The sequence below is a fragment of the Bactrocera latifrons genome, unplaced genomic scaffold (genome assembly GCF_001853355.1).
Source record: "Bactrocera latifrons isolate USDA-ARS-PBARC rearing strain unplaced genomic scaffold, ASM185335v1 scaffold_247, whole genome shotgun sequence".
NCBI lineage: Eukaryota > Metazoa > Arthropoda > Insecta > Diptera > Tephritidae > Bactrocera > Bactrocera latifrons.
Genome location: NW_017536041.1, coordinates 178,332 through 201,104, shown reverse-complemented (window position 1 = coordinate 201,104; position 22,773 = coordinate 178,332). Strand labels below are relative to the sequence as shown.

Below are 22,773 nucleotides of genomic sequence, written 5' to 3'. Positions count from 1 at the left end.
AAATAAAATAAAATAAAAGTAAAATAACAAAAGTAAATATAAAACTGAAGTGATCCAAGGCAAGTGAAATGAGCTGTAAGGAACAATAAAAATACAGCTAAAGTGAATTCCCAGCAAGCAGTCAAACCACTCACTTGTGTGGCAGTAAGGCACTGAGTCGTCTGCATGCTAAAACAGCATAGAGGTGCGGCTGCTTGACGCTCACCAGCTGGCAAACGGCAACCCAAAACTTTAATGGGGATAAACATATGAAATTGTTAGCAGAACRTTGACACATTTTAGCAAATAATAAAAGCCTGACACTTGTGATAACTCAGCATATTTAGGCAAAAACTGACTGTGTTTAAGCAGAAAAAATTAAATTAAAAAAAAAAATTAAATTAAAAACAAAAAAAAAAAAAAAAAATTAAAGTGAAAGATAAAAAGTAAACGCTCAAAGCAGTGCACCGTGTGTTGAGCATCCTTCAAGCAAATTTTTTTCGTTATTGAAAAAATTGTATTGAAAGGTTAGGCGCGAAGCTGCAGCGTATTGAAAATCAATACTTGGAACCATCAGCTTCATCCGCGCATTACGTCAGCTAAATGAGTTTCAGTACTACGCTGAAATTACAAGGTAGCAACGGCGCACAAATCCAATAATAAATTTGCTTAGACCGCACATCGATTAATATTCCGTTAAGAACGTTATTCCACGCAGCATTCTCGGATTTGGATAAATAACAATTTATTAACCTCGAAATTTACAAAAAACAAATGCCTTCTCTAAGCATACACCTTTAAATATCCAAATCAATCAATTGAACGATATCCATAAGTGGTGGCACAACAAAGCATTTGCTTCGTTTGCACTTGACGTGTGTAGTAACAACTTAATTTCAACTCAAACCGACAAGTATTAATATTCATATGTGAATTAGAATAAGAGTAGCTACTTATAGATTTATATATATGTATATATATATATATATATATGCATATAGTATAACCACCAACGCTATTACCATATTTAAACAACATCACACTGGCATATGATTGGTGATTGAAGACGGTCACGTAAACAAATTGAGATGCTTTGTGACGATGATTTTATTTGCTTAGTAAGTCGACAATTTGTTCTTAAACACAAATATACAATAAACATACATAACTAACTGCAATGTAAAATTAAGTATATAACACTGATGCTGATGCAACTGCCAAGTTTTATATTGAAAGTGAAAACTTAGCAACAAAAATTAGTAAGACTTTGTACATAATTTTAAAATTCTTAATTTTAATTTCAAAATCTATGTCGTCCGCCTCAAAGTAGTCCCCTTTGGCGCCTCGAAACAGTTGTTAAAGTCAAATTTCGGAATAGCATTCCCGTTTAATGTCTTCAATTGCCTGAAAACGGTTTCCTCGGAGAGGCCTTTTGAGTTTGCTGAATAGAAAGCAGGCACACAGAACTAAATSAGSCACGATATTGGTTGAAATTTTCGCGAAAAACTCACAAAGAATCACGSGAAATTTAAATTAAAAAGYCTTACTATTTTTTGCCCACAGTTGCATGTTGTCTGTGATCAATCTTTAGTTGCCTTCATAGAGTTGCAAGTTCCTAACAATAAAAAGTATTTCTGTCGAAGTYAAGTGCTGCGACCAAAGGTTATCATTTTTTTCATAACAATTAATTGATATTCCATAGGCATATATTCCATTAAATAAGTAAATCATGTGTTCGGACAAGCTTACATACTTTGACAAACACACGGCAGAAAAAACAGCGTATCGGATTSTGCTAAGGAAAAGTTTTTTCGATAAAGTCGAGTACAGCGTGCAAAATTTTACTTTTTTTTTTACATCATTTAGTTTGCAATCTGCAAGCATGCTTACAAACATAAATTAAACCCAATAATCGCTCAACTTTACATTCTTTGGAAAACGCATCGCCAAAAAAGCAGCGCTTTCTATTAAGATTAAACTTTACTTCGACTGTCATTCGGCATTTGACAGGTGCTCTCATTAACAACAAGTTAATTTTGGGCCGCATTTTTTTTATAACAAAAGGCGTAAAGTCAATCAAAACATTATTTGTTGTGTTATGTATGCATGTGTGTGGGTGTTTTTGTGTGGCGCCAAGCTTTCGTGATCATAACAATGACAAGTGGACAAGACCCTGTTGACTTTGGTATGGTTATTAAGCTATTTCATGGAAGTATGTGCGCACCCACACATCAATCGATCGATCGCCAACTTTCACGCGAATGACACAAAAATAGATATTCTACAGATAAATAACATAATAAATAACAAGCATAAATATTGGTCCATACACGAAAAGCACGTATTTGTAACAGGTCAATTGAAAAGTCTAATAAAACAAATCTTTTCGTAAAATTCGTTTTTTTTTTTTTTTTTTCGTATTTGTAACAGGTCAATTGAAAAGTCTAATAAAACAAATCTTTTCGCAAAATTCGTTTTTTTTATTCCATTTAGTTCTCTTTAAGCGTATAGCGGTCCTCCAACTTTTCGATACCCTTTTCGTAGTTGGATTTGTTCTTTGATTCAATATAAGTCTTCGTTTCGGTGATCACCTCTTCATTCGACGAAAAYTTTTTCCCAGCGAGCAAAGTTCAACTACAAAACTAAAATCATTAGCCATTGATTAATATTATATAAGTCGGAGAAATTAATCTAAGTAGGATGYGGAACTTTTGACTTTAATGTTGAGCTGTTTRGTCGAAGAWACCGAAAACCATATCGTCGTCTTGGTCGAACTAACGTGACGRGACRTGAAGGAATCSGAACAGATAGCTTTTAAAGCATTCATGTCTCTTGCACTCATTATTTGGGTTAGTTGGTAGTCTAGGTCACGATTTATTTAGCTATCCACGAATTGATGTCCGGRATTAGTCTGTTGGTCCAGCGTCCTTTGACTGAGGTTTGCCACCGTTCCTGTCATATTGTGATGCTTTTGGTTCTCTTCTGGCTGGTCCAATCGCGCGATGTCAATGGGTGGCATACTAGCTAGTAGGGTACAGTTAGATGTCAAACAAAGGGCTCGTATTGTAAAGTGGTTAACCTAGTTCCACCGTTTGTACAAACACATAACAGCGAGTCGCCGAATACTTTAGAAATTTTTTTTTATAAAAAATCGCATATTTTTGGCACGGTATTGGATATTTTGATAACCATTCTGTTTTTTTTTTTTTTTTGTGCAATTGAAGCCGATACATTTTGCTTAATTCAACTTAGTACATATATATTTATATATACGTGTGTGTAAATGTAGACATATTATGTTCCACATAAATGGTTCATTTTCTCAGCCGCGTTGTTTATGGTTTCGCCTTCACGCAAGCCTTTTGTTTGGCCGATTGAATTGTGACTAACAATATAGTGAGCGCTGCCATCGCCTATTAGCCTTTGTCGGTAGCAAGACAGCTGGTAGTTGCTAGTCGCCACTAGTGCCATATACTCAAGGCATTAGCGCACCTAATTATGAAAATAAAGTCATGGAGTTCTTTTAAGAGCTCAGCTAATTTGCCTGGTAATTTATATATCTTTAACGGTATTTAAAATTTTTTTCATATTTTTTTGAAACACTTTTCTTTCATCTTTGCGTTGCTGTCCCTGAAACCGATATTCTACAATTGAATTATATAAGTGTTAATTGATAAATTATCTGTGCAACAGTCAGCAGCTCGTTGCAACTTTTTTCTCTATACAGTTTTAATGTGTCCAATAAGCGATGTGGGCTGATTGATTTGTCGATTGACTTGACTTCGATTGGCCGGCGGTGTGTTGCAGATTGCACTGGCAGTTTTGACTGGTTGTTCTGTGCGCTTGTTGGGCATTGGAATATATTATCGGTGCTCATTATCAAGTCAACTGTATCACTAACTTGAAAATCAAAACAATAATGACTCACATAAAGCATGTATATACCATATCTACATATCTATATGGTAAGAAAGGCATGCTGTGCTGCATGAAATCGACTTCAGGATTGTGCTGTTCTCATAGATTTTTCGAACTAGTTACATAGTGTTCAGTTGCTACAAGAACACTAATTTGTATCTGGGCGCTTGCAATTAGACAGTTTGACGAAAAGATGAAAAGATTTTGTCTAAGTTAATTCGTAAATACAATGAAACTTCATTGAATCCGCATTCAGTAAGAGTCTTCTGTATATATTTGCCTTTTTTGCTTTTATTATATTAGAAATTTAGCAACGCTTGATTCAAAAGTCATTTATAGGAACAAGTTTARTCGCTACTTCAATACATTAATGCCCGCTGAATGAAATTAATTTCTGCTTTTAATCACCATTTGCAGGTTTCATTGTAGAAATTAGCAAGATTTGCTGGCGAAACTCTTTCGAACATAAATATTTACCTTTAACATCAAGTCTCTTTATTTGTTTAAACGTTGATGTATAGAAAGCGAGTTACGCGTAATTGTTTAGTAYACGTACTCTTTAAATTAGTAAGAGCTTGGCTGAAGACTTGACCAGACGGTATTAATATTTGTGCGTTGAACTGTTATTATTTTTGTGTATATATTGTTGTGTGCGTATTTGGGAGGATTATTAGACCCTTGAGAGATCRTTTACATTTTTAGGATTGTTAAATTCTTTGAAATTAACGCGTCAACTGAGAAGTCCCGGCCGACCATAGTAAAAGGTATTTTTTTTTTTTCAAAATTCGATTTTTTATTCAACATAGTTTACTTCAACCGTGATATACTTAATAAAGCGACCATACAGGACTTCACTACCATTTTTGTAGYACGATTTGTTTGTTGCTTCAAAGTAGAGCTCAGCTGCGGCAAACACCTCTTCATTCGACKAAAAARTATCCCGGCAAAAAGAATGTTTGAGATCTGTGAACAGGAAAAGATCGCTGGGAGTCAGATCGGTAGAATATGAKGGATGTGGAAACAATGCGAAACCTAATTCTGGTATTTTTTCCCATCGTCTTGGTGAAACAGCGCTTTCCTTTACTTCAAATGCGACCGGTTTTCAACGATTTCGTCGTTCAAATGGTCCAACAACGCTAGTCGCTGTTAATGCTGCTTCTCTTTTCAAGGTAGTCAATGAAAATTATTCCATGCGCATCTCCAAATACAGATCCCATAACCTTGACAGCCGTCTTTTGCCTGTTTTAGCAGCGCTCTGGAGCGGGTTCATCATGTGCCAACCACTTTTATGACTGTCGCTTGGACTTCGGAGTTAAATGATGGAGCTATGCTTCATTCATTGTCATATATCAAAGCAAAAACTCGGATTTATTGCGCTTGAACATCTCCAAACACTGCTCCGAATCATGCACTCGTTGTTAGGTTAGATGTCCGATCAATGATCGCACGTGGACTTTACACGTGTGTAGTTCCTTCTAAAGCCATAGAAAATATGAAGAAAATTTGGCAAAACGCTWAGTAGCCAGTACAACTWTGTATAGGCGCTTAATTTCAACTCCCGCCAGTTCGGTAGAATGTCTAAAGCTATGCGCTTCCAAGTGTCTAAGTCTTCACCTCGCAAACGTGCGATAGTCAAAAACGAAGTGTTGAGTTTCCACTTCAACTTCTTCCAATCAGCTTCKGCAGAATGCGCGTGGTAGRTTTCCCAGCCCTACTGCCTGGWCGCCAATAGAGCAATGGTTTTTTAAAAGTCCCACAACTAGTGAGAGGCTARCCTTACTGAGGGCAAAGACATYACTAGAGCTKCTGCGATCAMTCTWGTGTAAAKAGGCTTTTGCGATAAAGGAGAGTTCGCGCGGCATCCAGGCCGCGGCCGCAGAGTTTTCTCATACCCCAATATTTKTGAATAACACATTCGGTTGATTTTTCAGAGTGCACGCAATCTCGAACAACTTCACTTTGCGGTCAGCCAAATCTATTTTGGGGACTCTTCTGACGTTTTCGTTGGTAACAACCTCTTYTCRACGTCCAGTGTGTTCACTGTCTTCGATGCTTCCTTTTACCATGTCAAAATGGTGGATGGTTATGGATGGATGGTTAATTTTTCAGTGCAGTTTCCGGAAACTGGTCATCAGGACAACTTTTTTCATCAACTAAGTTTAATTCTAGTAGCGCCAAGTGTGCATCAGGCCGGGGACTTTCAGTTGGATAATATGAAACACGACATTTGTGGAAGTGATTGGTTGTTAATAGCGCTGATTTTAACTTACTCTAAAATAGATTTTGTGAAGATATGAACGACAGGGCAAGCATTTTGTTAGACCATACATCACGGTAATATAACATATACGAATTTTTATTGCTATTATTTCTGCAACAAGTGATTCTACAACTTTAATGCATCGTCACTAATCTTCGAGTTACTAAACGAAATGATTACTTTCTACACTATTTTGCTAACGTCACATTCACTAAACTTTTTAGTTTTTCCAATGCCTACGATTCAAACAGGGTTTGCAATTTTTATTTGCGCACTTTGTTCTCAAGCTATTTACTTGACCTATTTTACACGCTGCGTCCCCACCGGTGAGCGCTACGCAAATCACAACGTGACAGCATTTTGCTACTTAATTATCATTCTATGTTTGCATTTTATACCTCTCTCTAGCAATTAATGAAGTGTGAAGCGGCATTAAGTCCCTAATGAGTTACGTAGTAGTCTCATTAATTATGCAAAACGAACATTGACACGCACTTCTGCCAGTTAGAAAATGTGTAAATGTGTGTGAAATACTCACTACTCCGCATAGTTGAGTRTTGTGAAAGATTTTGAATGAACGTCTATGCGTACAGTGGCTAATAGCTAAACTTATTTACATATTAATAAAAGAATGGCACGATAATACACAAATATTCTAAGCCATTTGCCTCTAATTAGCATTCTTAGCACGTGAGTGAGCGAAAATTTGTTTAGCTCATATAACTGTTACGAGTATTGGGAAGCGATTGAACTATCAGTTTTGCCCTGCCTTAGTCATATTTGCAAGTAATGCGAAAAATAATGTAATTTGTATACCCTGTTCAGAGTATGCATATCAAGTTTGCCGCGATGTCGGTACGTTTTAACATAAGAGCGCTATTTTTGTTGTTTACAGTAACTTAAATTATTCAGCTCGGCTAAAAAAATGGAATTAAATTGCTAGTAAATGTTGACGAACATAAAATACGTTGTTTCCCTTCAAAACTTCATTTATAAACCTTCTACAGCTCTCATGTCCATTAGCAGTAATCTCAAAATCCATCCACATCCATTTGGACCGCAAATATTACGAAATTTGTATAAAGCGCGCTGCCCCTATTTTCRCATAGCGTTGGGTCTTTTGCGAAAAACCATTAACCGCAATTTTGAGATTTTATACAGCAAATAACAATAAACATACCGCTAAGCGATTATATTTGCAAACCTTAAAAATCATTCGAGTTGAAAATCAATTAAACTACCCACCGACAACCGACCGACCGACCGACCGACCAACCAACAAACCTTGCCAAGCGTACGACTGCGCAGAAGTTCAATCGAATGCAACTTTTATGAATAGATAAAATGCGACTAAACAAAATTAAAAAGCCAAACAAATGAGCGTGTATTTGTTGTAGATGCAGTTGAGCGCATTTTAATTGTGCAAATCAACACCAAAAGCAGTGAAACGGCGAAGAGTGATCAGCGAATGGTGAAGTGCAGACACGCAGCAGCGGGCTTTGTGCGATCGCTTGTTGGCGGTGTTGGTGGTGTTGGCGGTGTTGGTGGCAACACGCAAGCGATGCAAAGAAATTATAACGCTTAGTAATGCAACGATTATTTGATTGCCAAATAAGTAGAGTTATGACTTTGTGTGCAGCGTTTGCTAGCTGCTTGCCACTGAATTGCACTTGCAAGTCGCTGTAGCAAAAAATAGCTCCCAAGCATGCGCACACACGGTTATAAACAGTTAAGGCTTCATTCGACAGATTTTATTTAAGCTTTGGTGCGTCTTGAACGCGCGTTTAATATTTTTGAGCCACTATTGTTTTGTGATTTCTGCTAAAAACGTTTTTTTTTTTTGTTTTCTCTTTTGTTCGACGAAGATACTCTATATTCGTGAGTTGTCGACAGGGCATTATACTTATTTTTTTAAGAACTGTACATAACATTTTTTAAGTGGAAATTGGGATAGCCGGTTAGTTCCGAACTTGTTATTTTTTATAGCTTCGCAAAGCTCAATCTTATAAAACGTGATTTCCGCTAAACTAAACATTTTTCTCCTCGATCGAAGAAATGACTCCCAGCCTTGTTTACATACATCCGTGAGCTATCGATGGCAGTTCCGATGATAGATTTGTTTTTCTAACCCCGTATTCAACAGCAAGCTTCGACGTCGAGTAGCTTCAATCATAACAGAGAGTCGATCGATTTTCTACTCCACTTGCACTATTGCTCTCTGTGAGCACTCAACACCAACTTGTTACAAGGGAACTGTGGGACRGCATTTCATGCGCCTTACGCACAGCTGCAAACGAAACCATTGGTTTTGGGAAAAAGAAAAAGATGATAATTTCGTYTATCTTGGAAACAGTATTAACATCAACTACATTGTCAGCTTCGWAATCCAATGCAGMAKAACTCTTGACAACAGKTGCTACTACGGACTGAGTAGRAAATTGTGAAGTAAAGTCCTCTCTCGATRAACAAAGACCAAACTCTATAARTCACWCATATATGGTGCAGAGGTATGKACGATGACAACGTGTGTTTAGTCCAYGTWWMAAGTTTTTGAGAGAAARATTCTACGGAAGATTTATGYTTCTTTGCGTATTGGCAATCATCACCTGTTATTTTAAGTTCGACTTTATCTCGAATCCTGTGGTTGTTTCATAGGTTGACAGTTTGATACTTTCTCCGCTCGAGAGATAGGTGTTTCATTTTCAAATATTATTTATATATCGTTTAGCCACTTTCTTAAATTGTTTAGTATTTCATTTCCAAATATTGTTTATATATCGTTTATCCACTTTCTTAAATTGTTTAGTATTTATAAAAAGCTATACTAAATATTATTTTTATAGTCTTATATAACATAACTAGTCTTTTTAATAATAAAAACTATTTACATATTTCTTTCTAGTGGTCACTGCAGAGCCATGCCACCAGCCCCACTACCACAACAGACAAGTCACAAACAGTCACAGCAAACACTGCAAAGGATATTTGGACGAGTCGGGAAGATCCGATGCAGATGATCTTTGGCAAATGTGGCAACGGAGAGGCAAACATGAGCTCGACCAACGCAGCTTCACATAGTCACCAACATAACGAAGATGAAGTCAATGTAATTCTTAAAATCTTGTACTAACAAAGTAAGGATTTYAACTTATTTTTCTTTATATTTCAGCTAACGGATCCCGCCAATGAAGAGCTACGCCAACGCATCACACAAATGCTAAAGAAGTCGGCGCTAGATAGCGATGACAGACATTGCCTACAACAGCTGATACAATTGGTGCAGCATTTAGACTTGATGGCGCAGCGCAGCGAACCAAACTCGTTAAATACGACGTCGTGCTCAAGCGACGAAGCCAGCAGTTTGGAAATGGTAAGCATCACTAAGCGTCTATGCGATTGTGCTTCTACTCAGTTGCTTTAGAATGTGTTTATTTGAGTTGTACGAACATGCATTTGAAAATTGTATCAATAGTCATCGCACATCAATATATTTCAAGCATTCTTTATTTAGTAAAATAAAATAAAAATATCATTTCTCTTAAATTTAAATTACGTGTACTAATAACATAAATAAAACGAGTTTTATTACTTTATTTCCCCCTTAATAAACAATTGCAAATGAAAGGTAAAATCGCGTATATCGGATTACGGCTCAGCATCCTCAGCGTCAAGTGCTCGATCCACGYATGAAGTCAGCAGCAGCACCGGCAGCAACAATTCAAATACAAAATCGCCTACAAAATCTGCTGTAACTGCCACATCGCCGCCCAACGCCGCACGCATAGTTGCCACAGTTTCGCCCTACAACAGTTCGCCCCAACATCAGGCAGCATACAACAGTAATAACTGTAATAGCAATCAGCTAGTGCCCACCAATACACCAACAGATTCACCACGCAAGTCTCGCCAAGCTTGGCAGAGCAACAGCCTGAGTGAGAGTGGCGTATTCGTGGAGTCTGATTTCTTAAGCGACGTCAGTGAGAATAACGYCTGTACGCAGACCGATTTTGAGGACGAGAGTGCYGTCGGCTACGCTGCACGGGATCTCTGCAACGAACTTCAAAAGCTCCAGTGCACTGATTCGACGCGCAAAAGCGGTGTMCACAATTTACCTGCCCGYTCGCCGAACTCATCTCAATACTCACCAAATTTAAGCGAGCAAAAACAATTGCAGTATTACAAAGAACGGCTGGCGCTACTTGAAAGCAAAGTACTTATATACGAGAGTTCTGGCGATTTACAGAACAAGCGGTTAGCTGATCGGCTGCAACGTGAGATTTTATTAGAGAAGGAATTGAAGGAACTTAGAGAYCGAGTCGAATTTTTAGAAAGTGAGAATCTAACACTTGAAGAGGAAAAGTGTGAATTCGAAGAGGCTGAAAACGATACACGTTTACGTCTACAACGGCTGGAAGTGGAGCTGGAAATACTCAGTCAGCGCAACGTTGAGCTTGAGATGTCCAGGGAGGCACTGAGTGCCAAGTATAAAGACTGTCGTTCTGAGTGTTTGATTCTACGCGAAGATCTGGGCGTTAGTGAGACGCAGATTCGTCATATCGAAGAAGATAAGCAGAAAGCCAAAGAAAACCTTGAGATATTACACAATTTGATACCCGCAATTATAGCGTACTACACCACAGTGGCGTACACGCATTGGACAAACAATCAGACCAACGGCAAGCCATATCAACCGGATACATTGAGTCAAACATACCAGATAGAATTGTGTGCGAATACTGAAAATAAAATGGGTAATGTAATGCCAATGGTTACCGAACGCGTGAATGATGTACTCCCTGCTTTTTCGGGAAATCACTTTGAACACGCATCGCCAATAGCAAACTTTAACTGCGAAAATCAATTCTACAGAAATGAAACTCCCGAAGTGCCGAATTGTGTGTGTCAGTACCTGAAAGAGGAAGTTAAGTGTTTGCGAAATCAGATTAAAGATTTAAATTCACGTCACTACGAAGCCATGGAATCGGCTGATACGCATTGGGTGGAATTGGAGCGTCAATACAAGGATCGCGAAGAAGCGTACCGTGCCAAGGAGTGCTGTCTTAAGGCGAAAATACAAAAACTTCAGGACTGTCTGCGCGATGATGCACGTGCGGCTAATGAGAAGATTTGTCAGCTAGAAGAGGCTGAGAGCGAACTGAAGAACTGTCTTGTACGCGTCTCCAAGGAGCACCGCGATTTGCTAGATGACAATGAATTTATGCGTTGCGAATATGAGCGACTGAAGGAGCAGTTAGATACGTTGAAGGCACAGCAGAAGCCAACTCTAGACCAGCTTGAGCAAGAGAAGAAGCGCAATAAGACTTTGAGTGATGAATTAAGCTTTATGCGAAAATTGCAAGCAGAGACCGAGTGTAGGAATTTAGCTGAAATGGAATCACTGCAAGGACAACTGTTTGAATTAAAAAAGGAATTCCTGCACATTGAGGTGACGAACAGTGAACTCAAAGAGGAAGTGGCTACGCTGGAACAGCAGATTATTAAACTGCAACATAATGAGAAGGATTTAGAAGACAAGACCCGTGTGCTCCAAGACGAGGTCAAGAGCAAGGAGGAGATGGTGCAGAAGCTAGAGAAACGCCTAGAACGTTCAGAAGGCTATAGTTTGGCACAGGAGCTCAGCGGTAGCCCTTCGAAACGTTTCAAACGTGAAGATGTTAAGGATCTGAAAACCGCTACCACGGGTTTAGGGAATGCATTGCGTAATTTCAAGGTAATTTTCTTTTTTCTAACTATAGATATGTACTTATTCTTCAATTTCATTTGTATACATTCACCTATATAGGAATGTGAAACGAGTCTACCTTCACACCAACAGTTCTCGAGTGTTGCACGCGATGTTAAACGTTTGGCAGATAGCCTTCTGCATGGCGACGCGTCCGATGATGAGGTAAGCATTACAATAGAAAATACTAAAGTAGAATCCCAAAAGTCCGAAAGCCCTGAGGTAGAACTAGCAGCGGACGTTGTAAACGCTGAGGAGAATATTGTCATTCCCGAAATAGATATTAAGCCAGAATCAGCTGAAAATGATGTAGAGCTTGCACATGGGCAAGATTTGACGATTGCAATGGCTTTGATGCCACAATTCCTTATTGACGAATGTCTCATGCCCATTTTCATGTCACCCAAAGAAAAACCGGCATGTGTAAAGCAAATTAGCGAGGTGCCTTCAGAGCTACGCATGCTTTCAGCTGCTGCACCTGAGCCCACTAAGATTTCTGAAACCTTTAAACGACTTTCCCTAATAACTTCTCAAAGAAACCGTAAACGGCGTATTAAGCGTCGCGTACTTCAAAGTCGTGTACGTCGTATTGTTTCGTGTTTCAACGCGCGTCGACYTACTCGTTTCCAAGACGTCATCGATATTGACATAAGTCAATCGGAGGTACTACAACGTTTCGATAGCTTCCATTCCCTGCGTGAAGATCCCACGGAAGCACATAACAAAATAGACGCCTGCACAGAAACTATTTGCGACAAAGTCGATAAAGAGACGGAAACTGAAGGCATCTATATAGAGAGTAAGGAGAGCAGTGTGCAGGTGAATGATGATATGAATCCCGAAAGGATGCTCGACTGCGTGCCTTCACAGACGCGCATGTTCATCAATCTACTGAAAACATCCGTCATACAAGATACTCTAGAGGTAATGCAATTTAATAAGAACTTACTGAAACGTTGGGAAGCAGATAAAGAGTTTCGTGACGGTCTGGAGATATTGCAAACATATTCAGTTTTCGACAACAACAAGAACGAAAAAGTATCGGCCGAGAATTATGAGCACTTTGTGAACGCAATGTCGTGCTTGCATGTCCTCGAGGAGCTCTTCAAGCCGACTAAAGTGCCGGTGCGTATTGCCACATATACTATATATGTCGTATAAACACTAAAACACACATACACTGGTACACAGTTACTTGAGTTGCATTGATTAATGAGCGATTATTTGCGATTCTGTAGATCATGCAACAAATCGAAGACCAAATTAATGAACAACTTATGAACTTCCATACCAAGCGCATGGAGTCGGAGTTCTATTGCACCGTTTACTATCCGGTAAAAAGAGAAATTAACACGGAAAATACCACTGATTATGAACTGCTCTTGACAAATCCAATGTGAATAGTTACGGTCACTGTAGACGCTGAGGATTTGTTTGTGGCACCTGTAATAAATGAAAAAATTCTAAAAAAATATAAATCTGTAAATAACGAATGTATTTTAAAGTATATTTGCATGTGTATAATGACTGCATACATTCTATGTAACAGACGAGATCTGCCCTTTAAATACTATAAATTTCAACAAAATACCTCTAACCAAAAACAGTAAGTTGTGTAATAAAATAATGTCTTAAATAATGGAAATCTGGAAACACTGCCTCTTATTTTCTTTATCTAAAATATTAGTGCCTGTTTGAACCGTCCCCTTAACGGTCCCTTTATTCAAACGTGCAGTCGAGTTTGACGTGAGTCGAAATCCGACAGTTATCTGACATTTGCGTTTCAAACTTTTTCGAGTAGAACTATCAAAAAAAAAATCAACACAAATTTAAATGAATTTATTTTTAACTTTCGTGAAATGTTAATCGAATTTCTTCTATTCGTCAAAATTTGCTGTAACAAGAAAGAAAAAATCGCAAAATTTATTAAAAATATTTGGCAGTTCATCGCATAATGGACACAGATAGAAAGCATTGCAATCGGCCAACATGTGGCAATAAGAYGAAATGTGCCCAATCGAATAAAGATGCCAAACGATCTCCGATGAYTTTRTGYAGACCMGGAGCTGAGCCGGCCAAGGCTGCTACGCCCAACGTTGGCAATTCGACGCAGATATTATTTGTTGATTCGAACTTCACGGAAACTCCTAGTGAGTATGACACCTTCTATGATTGCTATAGCGATGTTGAAATAAGTCAGACAAAAGCTGTGGTGTCTTCAATGTGTGGCCTAAGTGTGCCACCGCCTCCTGTAAAAGATTCTCGCATGTTTCGCGATGCACTGAAACAAGTTATTCTCACTGCTCAGACGCTCTTGGTCGATTTCGACAGAGGCGGTCGCAAGGAGCGTAGAGGGTGCGGTTCGCGTTGTCGATGTGATGTGCGCAACATTAAACCACATACACAAACCGTACAGCTGGAGGTAACGGCAAAAGTCGCTACAAATAAATCGTCCACACCGCAAAATATTCGCATCGATCCGATCACATTTACAATACCACTGAAACTACACGTACAGGGACAACACCAACACAACATACCATACTCGGTGTCACAGCAATCAAATGAATTTAGGAAACCGCCGCCGCCGGCTATGCTCGACCGGGATCCAATACCGAATATGTTTGCCGCGATGGAGCCAATACGCACAGCTATAATTACAGCCCCTCGACAGGAAATAAACAGTAAGACGGCATAAAAAAGATCATGCTTTAACTAATCGTAACTTTTGTTAGGTATACCGATGGAAGGAAGTGGACCAGCATTTGATTTTCAATCAGCTTTATTACAACAAATGGTTGGTATCCCACCGGGTTTTCTGCAATTACCGTTACCTGGCGCTGAAGCTTTTACAGCACCGCCTCCGTCCAAGGGAGTCTCGTCAAAAGTACAAATTCAAGTTSCGCCGCCACCACCACTAATGACATTAGGCGGACCAGATGAAACCACGACGGTAAAAGCGAAAAAGACATGTAAAGGAACTTGCTCAGTGAGACGTCAACAAGTGGCTTCGGCTGAAGCATTTCTATCACCGTCTTTAGCTCCTGTTACTAAAGGACCATTTCTGACAACAATAACAACGTCGTCGGTACCTTCTGTGGGAGCAGGTAAATCACCTCAAGTATCGGAAACAAGAAGTCAAGGCGTATGTGTACTGTGCGGCCGTGGAGGTGAACAGCCAAATAAGCAAATGGATGCTTCTCAAAGAGCTCCTTGTGGAGTGTGCTCGATAGGAAAGTTTGTTATGCCACAGCCGCAACCGGGAGAATTCCCCCGTTCCATACAGAAAACGGGTACATTTGGTGAATATTCACGCTGTGATAAAACTACGGAATCGTTGGTGGTACTTGTTCCTCCAATAATGCCCAAGTCTGCGGTTAGAACGGGTGCTGTGGTATCCTCAAATACATGTCCCTTTGGTAGTCTTCAGAAGCAAATGGAAATGCAGCGTCCGTATGGTGCTGCGTGTCCCATAGGAACATCACTGTTGAAACCACAGCAACAGGATAATCAAACAAACGTTGAGAAACAACAACATGATGTCAAACGTCCCTTGAGAGGACCTTGTGGAATGTGTTCGACTGAGGTTCCGGCACTACCACCATTTGATGAGCCTTTATTTAAATCAAAAGGACCATGTGGAGTATGCTCAAAACCTAAGCCAGCAATTCAAAATACTCAAGAAGAAAAAGTTCGTCCATTAACAACTCCTTCCGAGCATATTAAGCCTAAAGGAATATGTTCAAATCGGCAGGAAAACCCTTGTGAAATTTGTCCAAAAAAATCAGCGGCTGCAAACGAGTTTGGTAATCAGCCGTGTGGAATTTGTTCAAAAGCTGTTGAGGTAACGGTGAAAGCTGAAAAAATTCCATGTGGAATTTGTTCGAAGAAGTCAACGGCTCCTATAGAGGTTATGAATGCGCCGAGTGGAATTTGTTCAAAAGCAGTTGACGCAGCGATAAAAGGTGAAAAAMCTCCTTGTGGAATTTGTTCAAAGAAGTCAATGGCTCCAATGGAGGATACAAATGTGCCTTGTGGAGTTTGTTTACAAATGGAAAAACCTCCTTGCGGAATTTGTTCGAAGAAGTCCACCACTGCAATGGATTCTATAAAGCCATGTGGAGTTTGTACAGAATTGGAAAAACCTCCTTGTGGAATTTGTTCGAAGAAGTCCACGACTGCAGTGGATTCTATAAAGCCATGTGGAGTTTGTACAGAATTGGAAAAACCTCCTTGTGGAATTTGCTCCAAGAGGTCGGAGGCTCCAATGGAGACGAAAACTTCGAAAGTACCTTGTGCTATTTGTTCAAAAAGGTCAGCGACTCTAACTGAAGTTGTCATAGGGCCTTGTGGAGTTTGTTCAAAATCGGTAGACGCACCTGCGAAAACAGGAAAAGCTCCTTGTGGTATTTGCTCGAAAACGTCAGCGGCGCCAATGGAGGTTGTGAAAGGGCCATGTGGAGTTTGTTCTAAATCAGTAAAAGCCACCGTGAAAACAGAAACAGCACCTTGTGGTATTTGCTCTAAAAGGTCAGCTGGACCAATCGCAGTTGTGAAAGGACCTTGTGGCGTATGTTCAAAAGCAGTGGAAGAACCCATAAAACCTACAAAACCTTGTGGTATTTGCTCAAAGGGCATAACAGCACCGTTGGAGGTTGAAACAGGACCATGTGGAATATGTTCTCGGGGAGTTACTCCATTTGTTATTGAGGAAATAGGACCATGCGGAATTTGTTCAAGAGGAGYCGAGTCTGCTGTTACACATGATAACTTATCTGCTCCAATGCAAGAAATACTGGGACCATGCGGTATATGTTCACAACTGGTAAATGGTCYCCCGACGGTGAAACCCGAAGAAACAGAAGGGCCTTGTAATATATGCAAAAAGGGACCAGCGAAACCAGATTCTCGAGATATTTGTGGAATTTGTAAAAAACTGCGTGCTCCTGAAAGCCAAGCAATGTCAGCCGGAGCTCCCTGTCAAATATGTGGTCAAGGACCAACAACGTCTTCAGCTGGAAGAACTTGTGGAACGTGTAATTTTACACCCACTTCACCGTCAARTGGAAATAAATCATGTGGATCTTGCTTGGTAGCGCCACCCAAATCCTCGAACATTCGAACATGCGGTACGTGTATGTTACAACCTCCAACCAGAAGTGGACGAACTTGCGGCACATGTATGATTATATCTACCCCAGAGGCTATGGCTGAAATATCACCAAAAGTAGAGTCTGTCGTCGAACATCGTGTATATAAGGCATTACCACAACACAGAGATATTCACATTTGTTCGCCGTGTCGTTATGATCCGAGTCCACTAATTGACGAAGAAGGCAACGTATTTTGTCCACATAATTGTGGTTGTTGCTTATGCCCTTGGCGAAAACGTGCCACGGACAGCCAAATCGATCAAATAAAACATGAAAAAATCAAAGTTTGCAAATGTCGTATGAAGGGTTCTATATTTGCGGATTACACATCACGAGCTAAATGTAGCAATACATCCTACTTTGATTGTTGCCCATGCCGCGAAAGAGCGGAGGCAAAATACTTGGAAATGACTGGTGAAGAGATGTGGAGTCCCGACGACAAACTGAGAGAGCGAGTGCGCGGCGAACCCGTTAATTTGGAAGATGTGGTGGAATACAAACGCACGAGCACGCAATAGTTTCCGGTTGCCTAAGGATAGCTCAGAAACATTCAAAATTTGTCTTGAATTACAAATAAAAATATAAAAAAAAAAAAATAAAAAACAAATATTAACACATAAATATGTAAAAACACTAATTTGAATCGAGAATATGGCGTTGTTGAGACAATGTTAAATAAATTGTTCAGTTTTAGAACTTGAAATTGAAAAGAGTCTAATTTCTACAAGTTCTTGCAAGAGGTTTCAGAGAAAAGAGTCTAATTTCTACAAGTTCTTGTGGGAGATTTCAGATCCAGAAGTGGGTCTCATATCAAACTCAAACGATTACCGTTAGCGGAGAGTTATAGAATTTCCAATTTGTAGAAATACGTAATCGAAATTACCCCTCTAAACCATTTTCGATTATTACAACTACCTTTTGTTTTTTGTTTTTTCTTTGACAAGCTCGGACGAAATTTTGAAATTAAAATTATTGAAACAATTCGTAGATTTTGTCGAAATATTTTCTGTTATCTAATTTGCGTTTTTTGGCGACTTGTCTTTTGTATTTCTTTTCCATTTCTAGGCACTGCAGAGAAGTGCTCCCAAACTGATACTCACAGAGATAACGCACATTTAAGCGGCACCCAAACCATCCAACTACGTATAGAACCCCATGCACAGAACGCAGCGATGTCCTGCATCAACTATCCGTCTAATTATCGGGTAATTATGGAAACACCCATATCCACCATCAGTAATCAGCCAACAATAGCGGAGCAGCCGTTAACTCCGGTACAATGTTCCTGTCAACGAACTTTCCAACAGCAAAACCAACATCATCAATCGTCATATCCACCGCCGCAGACTAMGCAGTCAACACAACAGCCGGCAAATGCAACGCCGCAGCAACAAATACAACAAATACAACAATTGCACCAACAGCAGAAGCCATCACTTCAACAACAACAGCAGCAGCAAATGCAATTGTATCAGCAACAACAACMACAACAGCAATTGCAACAGTTTGTAAACTGCTTAAATCAACAGCCTGTTGAGCAAGCTTCGGCCAGCAAATCCAGTCAGCAAGATTCGCAAAATTCACAAGCTTCTACTGTAACAACAGCCGGTCTTTTCAGCAAAGCCTATTGCATTCGCTCGACATCAGAATCAGGTGGCCAACTAAGCTGTCGCTGCCCATTTGAAATTTCGATATCCTCGGCACATCCACCRGCAAGGCCGTCTTTTGAAGTACGTTTACCTAGTGGCATGGCGTCGTCAAACTATAGCGGTAGAAACAACTTGAGTGAAGAAGAGTTCTATTCTCTGAGTTCGGCATCTTCAGATCGGGATGATTGCATGCCATCGGCAGCGATCAAAGGAAAAGCTAAAAGTGGTAGTAAAACAAAGAATCGMTTTGCAGACTGCGAATGCCCGYCATCAGTACAAGAGAATAAGACCAAGGCGAGTGCGAACGCGAACGCGAACTCGAATCCTCCACGAAATGTAGCTATACTGCAATTGCTGCGCGAAGTCGTACAGTTAATCAATCAGGGTGACGAGAACGGTACTGGCTGTGGTTGTGGCGTTGCAACAACGAAAATGCGCAATATCGGCGCACTTGGTTCAGAAGAATCGATGGCCGATAATGGTCCATTCAATTCYGGTTTTAAAATAACATTCACACCCAGCCGTAAAGGTACCAGTCCAAATCAATCGATTGCTCATTCGGAAATRTCTGAGCCACAACCTGTAGGTCAGCCCGTTAATATACCACTACAGTTGCCATGTAATCTCATAATCACACCAAACTTACTAACTTGTGCACCTTGCTCACCATGTGTACCTTTGTCTAATGTGGSAWTSCCACCGCCRCAGAAGATGCAAATCACTGCTGGATCCGAAGCGCCCATAAAGTCTTTGAAGAAGGTAAAGGTTGGCGAAAAGAATACAGAAGGCTATTGCGGCTCTAAGGGCATGCCCTGTGGTTGCATAGGCGATCTGGAGCTAATCGAAGAGATAGCGACACTTGCGCTCGCTGCAGACCCCAAAAATCGCACTGAACCRTCTAGTCAGCCTTGCGAGGAAGATAGTCGATATGGTGCAGGCGCAACTTTTGATATTAGTCCGATTGTATGTGGCAAGGGTTGCCCTGAAGAATGCACCTGTAAGCAGCCATGCCTTTGTCCGGTACACGGCTTCTACGAACCGACTACCATGCTGGATGACGAAGAATGCGAATGCATAGACGTCGATGATACTGGAATAGTCACAGAACCGAGTCAATCGCAGACCCACGTCTCGGCCGCACCATCCGCCACTGCCAGTCAGCGTACGAACCAAACGAACAAAACGAAGAGTGATTGTACCGAATGTAGCTGCTGCCATTGTCAGGCGATGCGTGACAAACAAAACTGTTCCACCATTGCCACTCAGAATCAGGCCAAGGATCAATGCAGTTGTAGTGAACTAGTACGTACGATATATCTAAATAAGCAATTGAAACTGTTTTTAAGATCATTATGTTATATAATATGTGTATATTTTATTTCACAGCGATTCTTTATCGATTCCATAATAATGGATCTGGATGCCATGGAGCAAGCGCGACGCAAGAAAAATGCCGAACAGGTAATTACTTATGAACAAAGCAATCGGAGAGGTTTAAACAATCGCATTTCCATTGAAAACGAGTACACGTGTAAGAGTCGGTCATCTGTTCTGTTTAGGTTTCCTCGGGTAAAAAACTGGGTTTTTTCAAAAAAATKTTCTCACATAAAAAATTAAATGTTTTATTACATTTTTTTAATGTTACAAACATACACTATTAACAACGAAATTCTGTAATTTTTGTAAAAAATATTTGAAACTCGTTCATTGCGACGCCGGTGACCTCGTAAAAAAGATGCGCCTGCGTCGACAGGATGACTCCTTACAGGATCATCTGAAGGGAAAAAATACGTGTTTTAGTTAAAAGCTTAGCCTGAAACTTAGACGAAGGAAAGAAGAATTGTATCCCAAAGATCTGTATAAAATTTCATGAAGTTCGGTTAAGTAGATCTCGGGAAATCTTACCAACTGGCTGCAAAAACACAGTTTCGAGAAAAAGCGCGTTTAAAGACGGCGGACTTAACCTAGTTAGCCTCGAGCGCACAAGTTCTCAAGGTTGTATCTCCGAAACTGTTACCCGGATCAACTCAAAAATTTAGAACAATATTGTAGTGGTGTTCAAAAATTAAAAAATTAGAATAAGTGTAAAAATCATTTTTTTGTTTTTGAATCCCGTAAACCCATGTAACCTTTTAAATTCTTATTGATTGAACTTCACTGTTAACAAATGTATTGTTGTTTTTTTTTTATTTCATTTTTATTTATATTTTAGAATACAACACCCACACGTGGTAGGATCTGCCCGCGTCAAAGCTTCCCCGTTACAATCACAGAAGTCTCCGACCTAGGCATCTCTTCGCTCTACGTCAAATGGGTGATTCACGACTGCTGTGGAATTGGCGGCTATGAGGTAGAGTAACATTTTGTAGAATCAAATAAATCATACTGATAAYCACTCTATTTGTGCGGCGCAGATTTACGTCGACGGTTATTTAACGAATCGTTATTTCCACTGCAATCACGAAGCTGCTGTGATTTGCGATATCGATGTAACGAAGGCGCACAAGATAGTGCTAGTTGCACAGCCGAAGCAAGCCGACTGCAGCTGCGGTGACAACATGGAGAACAAGTGCAARGAGTTGATGCGTAAGGGCGATGCCGATAAAATGGACAAAACGAACGTGCCACCTTCGGCACTCTGGGTGCCCAGCATTTATTTATACGATCCTTGTGACAAACGGGAGGGAACGCCGATCAATCGCCCCAACCTTTGAGGCACATATTTTTTGCGGTGGTTATGTGCGCGTGGCTTTGTGCGATATTTGCTGGCAGCTACAGATTTTGTAATGAACAAAAATAAATAATTAATAACGGTATTTACGAAGGTGGAAAGGATGAAGGGCGCGCATATTTTGGAATGTAGCAAAAGCTGCATGGAATAAATATCAAAAAAGAAAAATAATAATMATAACACAAAAACAACACAAACGCCTAAAATAGGGGGATTTTTAAAATTTAAGGTTCCCGTTAAAATTTAAAAATAGAATGACGTGAAATGCTAGTCAGTGAAAATTAAAAGTTAAAACTAAAAAAAATCACAAATTCGAAATTGAGCGCAATGAAATTATAACTGCTTATATTGTATACATATATATGTATGGCAATTGCCGTTAGTTATTAGCAGATGTCTAAGCAGACAGCGGCTTGAYTTATTGAAAAGGCGAATGCACTATGGAATTCGCATGCCAGTTATTAAAAAAAAAATTTAAAGGAAGAAAATGAAAGAAAAAATTTCCAAAAAATATCAAAATATGCAAAAAAGAAGTGTGTACAACGAGACTACGGTTTGTGCAACTTCGCTACTGAACCATGCAATCCATTATCCAAAATATATAGTTGGCATGTTTCAGCAGTGAATTTGTACCAAGCGAAGTCGGTAGCAGGGTTTTCACAATGCGTACGTTGGTCCTGCGTACAATCGTTATGTAAAGCAATCTTATTCTCGTGTTGTTGCTATTTGGCACGATCTGAAACGAATCCATGCAAATAACTGAGTGTAATCAGGCATATAAACGTACGGCGTCTCAGATGCGTGGCTAAAGTAGTGTAATGTATGTAACTATATGTGTACGTCTTGATAAATAAAATTTTAATGTTAGTCGAAGTTAAAAGAAAAGTGCCTTAAAATTAATTTTAATGATGTAAAGCGGAAAAATCTCACAAAACTGCAATGAGTTCATACACAATTAGTTTTATTTTATTTTTATTTATATTGCTTAATGCGCGCATTGTACAAATAGAYGCAGAAACCAAACACAAATTGAATATCACAAATGTCTCGTAGCTAAGATTAATGCGAATTAAAGCCAAGTTTTTTTTTTCATATATTTATACATTTTAAGTTAGTAATATGTTTTCATTAAATAAAAATCATTGAAGATGCTAATAAATTCCACAAAAATATTTTCAATGCGCTGGCAACACTTTTCGCATAGAATTGGCAGCGTTAAAAACTCGAAACTCTAACGAATTTACTCTTAATTTATTACTAATTTACTGTTCTTCATTACAATCAAACCTGCTTTAAAATAAAAGTTGCTTCAAAATAAAACTTACATCCTTAGGTGCWAA

The 22,773-nt window shown here is 39.5% G+C and overlaps 3 protein-coding genes across 6 annotated transcripts in view; all 3 read left to right on the top strand.

The window, feature by feature from the left end:
- The window catches only part of LOC108969275 (putative leucine-rich repeat-containing protein DDB_G0290503), a 139,778-nt gene extending 121,571 nt beyond the window's left edge, over positions 1–18,207 (top strand). For 3 of the 4 annotated variants that reach the window (XM_018933891.1, XM_018933892.1, XM_018933890.1), the window contains 5 exons: positions 9,060–9,263; positions 9,327–9,527; positions 9,783–11,888; positions 11,961–13,025; positions 13,139–13,506. In XM_018933891.1, the coding sequence (XP_018789436.1) occupies positions 9,060–9,263; positions 9,327–9,527; positions 9,783–11,888; positions 11,961–13,025; positions 13,139–13,300 (3,738 nt within the window). In that variant the 3' untranslated portion in view covers positions 13,301–13,506. Of the gene's footprint in view, positions 1–9,059; positions 9,264–9,326; positions 9,528–9,782; positions 11,889–11,960; positions 13,026–13,138; positions 13,507–18,118 lie in introns of those variants that run through there. The other variant, XM_018933893.1, reaches the window with a different exon arrangement.
- LOC108969276 lies at positions 13,584–17,709 on the top strand. Its single transcript, XM_018933894.1, has 2 exons — positions 13,584–14,584; positions 14,636–17,709. The coding sequence occupies exons 1-2, from the start codon at positions 13,855–13,857 to the stop codon at positions 17,569–17,571; spliced, it is 3,666 nt and encodes a 1,221-aa protein (XP_018789439.1). The 5' UTR covers positions 13,584–13,854; the 3' UTR covers positions 17,572–17,709.
- LOC108969277 lies at positions 18,128–21,906 on the top strand. Its single transcript, XM_018933895.1, has 4 exons — positions 18,128–20,004; positions 20,089–20,163; positions 20,915–21,052; positions 21,117–21,906. The coding sequence occupies exons 1-4, from the start codon at positions 18,226–18,228 to the stop codon at positions 21,414–21,416; spliced, it is 2,292 nt and encodes a 763-aa protein (XP_018789440.1). The 5' UTR covers positions 18,128–18,225; the 3' UTR covers positions 21,417–21,906.
- Positions 21,907–22,773: the final 867 nt, after the last annotated feature.